At 47.8% G+C, this 10,431-nt stretch overlaps 1 protein-coding gene across 1 annotated transcript; it reads right to left on the bottom strand.

The window, feature by feature from the left end:
• Positions 1 to 1,079: 1,079 nt before the first annotated feature.
• Positions 1,080 to 9,212, bottom strand: LOC111833046 (probable histone deacetylase 1-B). Its single transcript, XM_023790954.2, has 14 exons — positions 9,082 to 9,212; positions 8,459 to 8,571; positions 8,255 to 8,372; positions 8,083 to 8,157; positions 7,864 to 8,002; positions 7,634 to 7,775; positions 6,988 to 7,080; positions 5,206 to 5,314; positions 4,964 to 5,104; positions 4,760 to 4,868; positions 4,449 to 4,579; positions 4,012 to 4,155; positions 3,890 to 3,941; positions 1,080 to 3,783 (listed from the first exon to the last, which is right to left on the bottom strand). Exons 1-14 carry the CDS (start codon positions 9,128 to 9,130, stop codon positions 3,756 to 3,758), a joined length of 1,443 nt encoding a protein of 480 aa, XP_023646722.1. The 5' UTR covers positions 9,131 to 9,212; the 3' UTR covers positions 1,080 to 3,755.
• Positions 9,213 to 10,431: the final 1,219 nt, after the last annotated feature.

Here is a 10,431-nt window from a genome sequence, read left to right as displayed (position 1 = left end):
GTTGTCATTTCTTGCAAATCTACTGAAAAGACTGTTGAGTTTATTCAGCAGATGTGGGTTGTTGTCACACAGTGGAGGAACAGCCTTGTAATCTATTATCGCCTGAATCCCCTGCCACATCCGCCTGGTGTTACTGGGGTCACGAAAGAGACTTTGGATCTTTCCGGCATGGGTACGCTTTGCTGTTCTTATAGCATGGTTGAGGTTAGCTCTCACTATTCTGAGTGCAGTCTCATCACCCTACTTGAAAGCGATATTCCGTACTTTTAGCTTCTCACGTACCTCTTGCGTCATCCATGGCTTCTCATTGGCCCTGGTGGTGGTGTTCTTCATGACATAGATGTCCTCTGTGCCTTTGGATGTAGGCAGACACAGATTCAGCATACTCCTCCACATTAATGTGCTGATTATCAGTGGCAGCAGCTCTGAACATGTCCCAGTCCGTGCGCTCAAAACAGTCCTGTAAGGCTTCCATTACTCCCTCAGGACAAACCCTCACCTACCTTACAACGGGTTGTCCTCTGGTCAGCAGGGGCCTGTATGCAGGTATTAGCATAACGGAGAGATGGTCTAAGGAGCCAAGGTGGGGGTGGGACAGCTCTGAAAGCATTCTTTAGGTTTGTATAGGCTAAATCCAGTGTGTTGATTCCCCTTGTTGCAAAGTCCCCATATTGGTGGAAATGGGGGAGAACTGTTTTCATGCTAGCCTGATTGAAATCTCCTGCTACAGTGAAAACGCCCTCTGGATGCGTGGCATGCAACTCAGTCATGGTCTGATAAAGAATATTCAGGGCCTCCTTTGTGTCCACACTGGGGGGGGGGATGTACACAGCCATGAGGATAATAATGGTAAATTCCCTGGGCAGATGAAACGGTCCGCATTTTACAGTAAGCAGGAGAGCACTGACTTGAGATCACTGCTGCATCGTTGCACCATCTGTTGTTAATATAAATGCGTATATCGCCTCCACAGGATTTACCGCTGAGTCATGCATCCTTAAAGTTGCCTGGTAAAAAATTAGGGCTGTTACAAATGCATCAAAATCCACAAATCCTCAGAAATAGAACTCAGAACGGTGTTAAATCAGACTAAAAGACTTTATTTAAAATACAGACCCAAGTACAGCTGGGTGGACAAGATTTCTCTTTGATACAAACACCTCAAAAACCATGTGATTAACAGCGATGGTGCTGCACATCACAGCACAGGGGACCTACACCAACGGCTGGGGCTCTCGCGTCACGTCTGAACCCAAGCTACATTACATTCGCGGAAAATAAGAGAAAATGACCTGCTGGCGATTGAATGCAATTTGCACTTCATATCAGAATAAAAAACTGAAAACAAAAACCAGGCCGAGGCCCCACAGTAGCATCACAAAATAAGCAGGTCTCTGATGTCAAGTTGTTCCGCGCAGAGGATCATTAACACAAACACACTCCTGTTCATACTTGCACACTAACAAATGCAGACACCCACTTGCTCATCCACTCTCCTTCGCACACAAACCCACAGACACGCATCCTCATACTTGCATACTAACACTTGTGGACATTAACAGGCCCATGAACACAAATAGTGTACACTCATACAAGTGTAAAAGTACAGACATACCCACAAAGAGCACTAACATGCACATGTGCACGCAAACACAGTCAGGCACACTTGTAGAAACACATGAACCCATGGACTCTCACACAAACACACTCGCCTGCATGCGCACCCACACTCTGATCCAGTTCCACCCCTACAAGGTTACTTGGAATGCCAGGACCAAAATGAGAAACAGAGTCCAAATACCATATTTACTCAAATAAAAAAAACAGGATTCAATTAAAAGCCAGGTGTTAAATAATGACTAGGGGTGTGTGGTCAACATGAGGAAGTACAGGCCAGGGGCAAAGGCAGGACTGGATCAACTCATGGAAACTCATCTCTAAAGGCTTCGCAGAAAAAAAATGAAAAACATCCGTATGCCTTCCACATGGCCGGGTGGAGCCCTGGGTGGGCCTGCTTTAGTCCCATGGAGGTGTGACATCATGAAAGGGACCTAGAAATTGTATGATCGTGGGTGCAGCCTTCAGTGCCACCTACACAGGCCAGCGTGGAGAACAGATTTATTGATGGACTTTGTCTTGATCCTTAATCACAGTTCACACCTGGCCTTCAGCAAGCATGTCCACTCTTCCCTGTTTTCAGTCGTTAGTCTGCCTGGGGGGGGGGGGTAGCTAGTTGACTTGGACCACCAGAGGTTTTTTTTCTCCTTACTTGGGGTCTTTTGGTTCATATCCCCGGCTTGTCATCTGGCTTTATTTAATTTTCCCTTCCTTTTTCCCGTTCTGTCTCGCTCTCTGATGTTATTAAATGTATCACACCACATCCATGTAAAGCACCTTCGGAAGACTGTTGTGAAAGGCGCTATATAAAAATTGAATATGCATCTCTACGAAGACTACGGGACTTACAAAATAAAAGATGAAAAAGTTTGCACATTTACAAACATTCAAAGCAGTCTGGAGTTCAGAGAGAAATGTGCATCTAAACTGCATTTAGTCAGTTTTAGCGCTTCATGAAATATGCGTTAATAAATATTGAGACATCCTTATATCCCACAATGCACATTCAGCACTTGTTCTGTTTTAAATTAAAATCTTTCCAGGTTTCATTTCTCAAAAGGTAAGCTGCAATATTTGTACTTAGGTAAGATCCTAGTTTTTCCCAGTTCAGATTTTGCTTGCAGTTAAATATGATCGTTATAAGACATTTGATTGTGTCGTAGATAAGGAATACCTAACACTCACAGTTCAAGTAAGGTTTTGGTCATATTTTGTGACACCTAGGCATACTTACAATAAATTCTCATACATGTCTAGGCATACTGCACATAAGTTAATCGCCTGTATGATTTAAATGGCATTGAAGTTAATTTCGACCATAAAACACATTTAGAAGGCAATCACTGGTACCGTTAGCCAGCTCTTAAAACTTAGGTGGCCCTGCTACACTAATCTACCATTATACACTCTTAAGAGCATATTTCGAGTAAATATATCCACTTTGTTTTACAGGGTTTGAACTGACACAATGGTGGCGTTTCATTCATCCATATACAGAATCTATACTAAACAGCAGAATGCAGTAACAGAAGGAATTAGAAATTAAGGTCTGCAGATGGCAGGAAGTCCTGTTACTTCTGCAGCGTTGGTAAATACAGGCCTGCCTCTATTTTGGGCAGGCCTGAATTAAAAGGCTCACTACTTCTGCAACTTTGTTAAATAAAGGCCCCACTACTACTTGAGGAAGTATGGTAAAACCAGAGTAAAAGCAAGGAACCGCATGGTAACCTGAAAGAAGTCTGATCATGACTCAAAGAAAAGTCACAGTGAAAATCAGCCATTCCAATTCATACCCATGGGGGGCGGAGGGTCTTTACAAGAAAATTTCAATAAAAAAAAAAAATAAAAAATAAAAATACAAAGTAACAGGGAGGAGGGTGTCGGGGGGTTTAGATGAGACGCGGTACCGACCACCGACCTACTCATACTGATGTTAAGGAAAAGCCACGCTCCTGGACACAAGCACTGCTGGACAGAACAAAGGAGTGTCACATGGGAGACGTCCACATCCTGTCTGCGATGTAAAAACCAACAAATCTCAGTTCGCTTTGAAAGGTCATTAAGGTGAAATGGCTTGTCTTCTGCATGCGGGTGGGCCAGTGCCTTTGGGGGAGGGAGGGTGGTGGGGGGGGCAGGGCTCACACCGTTTTCAGCTCCTCTTTTGTACTGGTGTTACAGAAAGAGAAGTAAACATCCAGAGTCAGGGTGCAGGAGGCTGTGCAGAGCGACTGTCAACGTAGCTCCCTCTTCAGCCACCAGGAGTTACACTCACCTCTTTGTGTCCATTTTTTCCTCAACTGCCCCCTTGTCCTCCTCTTTCACCTCTGCAGGACATGAAGAGACAGTCATGCCTTGTTACAGGGACCCCATGCCCCCCTCAAGGCCCCCACTCACCCTTCTCCTCCCCATCCTTCTCCTCGTCGGTCTTCGCCCGCTTAGCCTTCTTGTAACTGGTGGTGTTCCGGCGGCCGCCCTGCCCCTCATCCTCAGAGTCTGAGAACTCCTCATCACAAGCAATCCGTTTGTCGTGGGCGAGGACTGTGAACATGATACGGGGGGGGGGGGGGGGTAATCGAATCTGTGTTACGAAGAGGGGACTGAGTTACAGGGGTCACCTTCCACAGTCACACACACACACACACACACACACACACACACACACACACACACACACACTCTCTGCAGTGTGAGGGAACAGGGTCAAAGGAAAAGCTCCGGTAATACAGACCAGATACTGGAGGCCTTACCAGTGCCTTTCCTGTGACCCCCCTGCAAGCCCGGCAGCACCTACTCTAACCCAGGCAGGGGGGGGCACTATAGTCTCCACTCACTGGAGATTCGCTTGTCGGGGTCATCCTCGTCCTCATCCCCGCTGTCCTCCTGCACGGTGTCCTCTGGGATGGCCTGAGCCTGCACACCGGGAGCATGAGGCAGCATGCGGAGGTTCTCAAACAGACGCTGCCTGCAGGGGGCGCACCGGAGCACAGAGGTCATTCTTGGATTAGGCTGCGTCATATGCCTAATTGAGCATCTCTTTAGTGAAAGGGGAGTCTGACCTTTGACCCTTGGCTGACAATTCCCCAAGTATATAAACCACATCTGACCACAAATCAGGGCAAATGCACAGAGAGGCTCTGCTCACTTGATCTTCTCCAGGTAGTCGTTGGTGTTCTGGTTGGTCATGTTGGAGGGACTGATGTGTAGCTTAAAGTCAGGTCCAAAGTACTCAAAGTAGTCGTTATAGGGAAGCTCTGTAGGGGGCAGACATGGAGGACGCAGTCATGACAGGGAAGCCCTGTAGGGGGCAGACCTGGAGCACAAAGGCAGGCCAGGCGGGGGCCAATACCGTTGGGGATGGCGGTGTCCAGAGCCACAGCGGTCTCATAGGTCCAGCAGCGAGCCACATTGCGGATGGTGTAGCCCCCCCCCCCCAGCATCAGCAGCGGCAGGTTGAAGCTCTTGATATACTCCACGCATTTGGCGTGCCCTAGATGTAGAGACATCTTAGGTGGACAGAATGGTGCACAGATGCAGGATGAAGGGTGGTGACACAGATATGCAGGATGGGGCATGGGGGGGGGGGCTCACCTTTGATTGTGAGGTTGAAGCAGCCCAGTCTGTCCCCTGATAGGGAATCGGCCCCACACTGGAGCACCACTGCGCTTGGTTGGTAGGTCTCCATCACCTTGGCCATGATCTGGAGGGGGAGCAGGTCAGAGACTGAGCCGAATAGGGCTACAAAGTGAACCGCCGCCAGAAAAAAAAGGCAGTAGAGTTTTCGAAATACAGTGGTACCTCAGTTCTTGAACTCATTAGAACTCGAATTTCTTAAAAGTCGAACCAACCAGTTCGAAAAAAATGACCTAGAGATCGATCAGAATCTCAGAAGAGAAACTGTGAACGCTGACCTAAGACAATTTACGCGCAGGGAAATGAGTCACGCGGCACGTCTCTCAGCGGAAACAAAGGGTAACGCTTCAGTTTCAGCCTCGCATTCGATGTGAGTGAGTATCATGCATGTTTACACTAGCTGAATAGAGACAGTAAAAATACTGTCTCATTGTCTAAATGTAACAGCAATTATACAATAAAACATTTTTAAATAGATCTTATTTTAATAATTATAATAATATTGTTGTGCCGAGCGGGGACAGAACGGAGACAAAGGCACAGACGTCAGGGTATCGGGGAATACGGGGTTTAATTACAGGTAAGGCAGGCAAAACGCAGACGGACAATACAATAACCGAACTGGGGAAACAAACACGGACGAAGTTACAGAGGACTCGTGACAACAACCAGAAACAGCTGATCACAAGGGAATTCCACACAGGGTCAACGAGGGGGCGTGGCAGACGGAAGGAGTGGATGATCTGAGCAGGACACATTGTTTGGATACATTTTCTTACTTTACAAATTACTGTTTTTTTTGGGGTCCGGAACCAATTTATTGGTTTTCCATTACTTATGGGGAAAATTCAATCAGAACACGAACTTATTAGGATGCGATCTGGAGTTCTGAACGGATTAAGTTCCAGTGCTGTGGTACCACTGTACTAGTACATTATTTTGGGGGGGGGGGGGGGACTGATGGCCATCCACAACAGTAATATACATAATGTACAGCCGCGGTCACCAACTGGCAGGCTCGGGGCAAAGAAAGTCAAACAGCAATGTCGAGAATGATCTCACACACACACGATTTTGAAAAGTAACCTTTGTTAAAAATTGTTAATTTTATTCCCTGACTGACCAAAAACATTTTAGCACAACATATTGATGGCCTGAACCCAGCATACTATCGTGGTCCTTGTGATGTTGCAATTGCAACATCGATATTAACACTGCCACTGTGTGGTGCAAGCCCATCACTGCTCACACCTTCACCCCATGTGGGCAGGGCTTTGCTGCAGGGTCTCCATTTCCTTCCGCTGTCCAGACACAACTTAAAATTAACCATACGTATGACCCTGAAAGGGTTAGTTGGTTCCTGCCTTGTACCAAATGCAATGTATCAATATTACTTAAAGAAACATCAGATTAGTAATAGAATTACTCAATTATGGATATAACAGCGTGTGGCTCAGTGGGCTAAGCCTGTGTTGCCTGTAATCACAAGGTTGCCAGTTCAAACCCAGCCTCAGCATGTCCGTGGGTCCTTGGGCAAGGCCCTTAACCCCCAGCTCCCTGGGCACAAACATTTTTGTTGACTAGTAAGTGCCAATTTCAACTCCACTACAGAGCCCAGGACAACATTTGAGAGCATTTCCCTTTTCTAGGGGAGAAGAAAAGTGACTGAAGCTGAAATTCGATAGCAAAGCAATTTTGGTATCGTAACACTAAAGCCAAAGCCAGGGAGAAGCAACCTACAGGTTTGAAGATGGCTTCATACGACTCGTCATCAATTCCGTCTCGGAGGGGGTAGTTCACAGCATAGTACTTGCCCTTCCCCGCACCAATGTCCTGGTGGGGGGAGAAACAGTCAGGCTCTCAGACACAGCTAGTTCCTTACAGTAAGAAAAAAAAAAAAAAAAAAAAAAAAAAAAAAGCACATCAATAGAAAAGTTCATTCTTTTCAGCCTCACAAACTAAAGTAGCGACAAGGAAGCATAACCAAAACAGGAACAGATGAGCAAGGCCGTGCGCCCCCTGCTGACTGCATCAGACATTACAGCCATTTAGTAGGCAGTTTTGTACAAAGTGACATAGAAGAGACATTACAAGCATACAGCCGTTAAGGAGCCTATTGGGCATAAACGCAGCTAGGCTGAGCTTACACTAAAAGAGCAGTAATCCAAGAGCTACACAATACGACAAACACAGAAAGACACCCACAAACCATAGGGGGAGCTATCCGAACCTGAACAGACTGAGGAGCATAGCTTCATACGGGACAAGAGGAGGAAGGAGTAAAACAAAAAAACCAACACACAAAAAAAAAGCCAGTATTGTTAAGTGACCACAATGAGGGAGGGGCCTGTGCAGAGCTCAGCACTCCGGTGGGCGGGACACGCACCCTGAGGTCCCCGGTGCCCGGAAAGTACTCTCCGTACTTGTGGAAAGATACAGTCATGACGCGGTCAGTGGTGTAGAAGGCCTCCTCCACGCCATCACCGTGGTGAATGTCAATGTCGATGTACAGCACCCTCTGGTGGTACCTGCCAGGTATCCAGCGACACAGCTGGAGGTTACCCCGTGTTGGCAGCACCCCGGACATCCCTCCACATGCCGCTCAGTCCCGCTTACTTCAGCAGCTCCAGAATGGCCAGGACGATGTCGTTGACGTAGCAGAAGCCGGAGGCCTCGGACTTCTTGGCGTGATGCAGCCCTCCCGCCCAGTTGATGGCGATGTCCGTCTGCTGCTTGTTCAGCTTGACTGCTCCAGCTGTGGAGGGTGTTTGCAGGAGACGATAAGACTCGCAGACACCCCCGCCCCCGCCCCTTAGTAACAGCACCCCTACTCACCAACAGAGCCCCCAGTGGAGAGCTGGCAGAACTCAAACAGGCCATCGAACACTGGACAGTCCTCACCCACATTAACTATGCAGAGAGAAAAACGATGTTTAAACAGAGGAGCTGCAGGAGGAGGTGAAGCTAGAGGTGTGGGCCTTCCCGCCTGCCCCCATCATCCACTCACATCTCTGCATCTGCTTGCTGTACTCAGACATATTGTCTGGGCGGATGGAGCGCAGGAACTTGATGTAGTCGTCACTGTGGTATTTGGTCATCTCCTCTGCATTGGCCTTATGGGGGCGCTGTGGAGGGGATAGGCAGATCACATACATGACCACACAGAAGTGCTTATGGCCAGAGCCCTTGCATTAGGGCACTGCGTACATACGTAGATCTCCATCTTGCGGTATAGACCGTAGTTGAGCAGCAGGTTGTGGGTCATGCGGATGCGGTGCGGCTTCATGGGGTGCCCCTGGCCGTAGTAATAGTTACCGACGTCACCTAGAGGGGGGGCAGGGAGAAGACCTGAGCTCACACTATCAAAACGAGGAGCAGCATTAACCACAGCGCACAAGCATGCAGCCCCCTCAAAGCCAAAATATTGATAGTACATAAATATGGCCCTGAGGGTGACTGCTGAAGAACCCGTTCGCGAATAGCTCCGGACGGACATATACCGGCCACCGGGGAGATGCCGCCGTGACGGTCCGGAGAGCGCGCTCACCCCGCTGCAAGTAGTTCCGTGTCAGCTTTACATGTCTAACTGCATAAACAGCGGCTCTTCAGAGAAAGACGCGGAGCAGCGGGCACCAGGCACCCAGCGGCTACGTCCTTGGTGACATGCAGCCCGGCGAGCGGCCCCCGCGAATTGACGGCGGCCCGCCCCTGCAGCCCGTGGCGCCTCGGCCGCCAAAAACACACAAACGACTTCCCTCTCCCTCCAGATCATAGCGCAATCCACATCCCAATAACCTCAAACCGAGCGGTGGTGCATAGCGTGCCGGAGCTTACCATCATAATAATAACAAACTTTCTTCTTTGTTCCTTGAGTCAGCGCCATTTTACCTCCGGACTGAGGCACGGAGCGTCGGCACAGGCGTCTGGATGCCGTAACGGGGACTGCGCTTTGAACTCCGATTCAGCCAATCGTCGTGCGCAGTCCGGCCAGAGGGCGGGGCTTACCGCTCTGCTTAGCCAGTCATGCAACGGAAAATTCGATAACTGGCGATTGGGGAGAGGGACCCCTGTGCTCGGCCTGTGACCGAAGTGTGCGGTTCAGTTAAATTTGCGATTTTTACTGATGCATAGTACAGTAATAGGATAGAGTCCAAATCATGTATCGATAAATAAATACTAATAAGTTAAACATTTCCAGTCATTTACGGTTTTACATAATGTTTAATTACATATATAGTATCCTTTATGGTGTAATTGCAGTTACATAATTTTCTTGTTTACTGAATGACGCAATTCACGGTCCTACCTGTATATGTAACTGCAGTAGGACAGGGTGGGGCTGAACCTGACCCAGGGACACCTGTTCTGTCACCATTGTTATGGTAGCCTGAGGAGCCCCTGTCCAATGGCGTAGGAGAGAGTTTGATATTGGGGAGACACAACTTAATATTTTAAATATAAATGTCTGTTTGTTGGAGGATAAATGAAGCCAAATTAAATATTGGGGGGGGGGGGGGTCCCCAGTTTCTACACCCCTGTCCCTATTCAGCACTCCACTCTTTCTTTCATATTACAGCAATGGTTCATTGATGCTTTCCAACAGAAGCTGAGAAAATGGAATCTATTTCTACAAATCAGGCATCTACATTCCTCTATGAAGCTGTTTGAGCTACTCAGACCTTTTAAAAAGTGCTTTTACAGAAAGGTAAAGGCACTAACTGAATGGTTCCTGCAGTGATGGAGAAGGCAGGCTGAGGGTGGGGGGAGTGCTGGTGTTTGTTGATTTTTAAACCCTCATGAATCGTGCCTAAGGATTTTTCTTCCTATATCACTGTATTTCCCATCCCTCAATAGTAATTCTTGGAAGCATGGTGTATAAAAAACACAAGGAAGTTGTATCTCAGAATCGCTAATGAAGCTGCGCAGCCCAGTATGTTTGTGAAACCGCATCTCAGAGCCCCTAATGAAGCTGAGCAGCCCAGGGCCAGTGTGCCTGTGAAACTACTGGCAGTTTTCCACCGCACAAAGTATGGTACTTTCGGTACATTTGCTTTTCCATTGACTTCTGGTCGAGTACCAGTACCGAAAGTTCCAGTACTGAAAGTCCCAAACTAGCTAGGGTACTTCTTTGGTACTTCGGTACTTTGGGGTGGGACTTGCAAACATATTTGCTGTCGATTGGTT

The sequence above is a fragment of the Paramormyrops kingsleyae genome, chromosome 14 (genome assembly GCF_048594095.1).
Source record: "Paramormyrops kingsleyae isolate MSU_618 chromosome 14, PKINGS_0.4, whole genome shotgun sequence".
NCBI classification, from domain to species: Eukaryota; Metazoa; Chordata; class Actinopteri; order Osteoglossiformes; family Mormyridae; genus Paramormyrops; species Paramormyrops kingsleyae.
Note: the sequence above shows the minus strand (reverse complement) of the source record. Positions and strands in the feature narration are given on the sequence as shown.

Coding starts and splice junctions, on each gene's coding strand:
- LOC111833046 (XM_023790954.2), bottom strand. CDS start 9,130: ATGGCGCTGACTCAAGGAACAAAGAAGAAAGTTTGTTATTATTATGAT. Junction 8,003..8,082: donor CTCCACTGGGGGCTCTGTTG/GTGAGTAGGGGT, acceptor CACCCTCCACAG/CTGGAGCAGTCAAGCTGAAC. Junction 3,942..4,011: donor GAAGGATGGGGAGGAGAAGG/GTGAGTGGGGGC, acceptor CATGTCCTGCAG/AGGTGAAAGAGGAGGACAAG.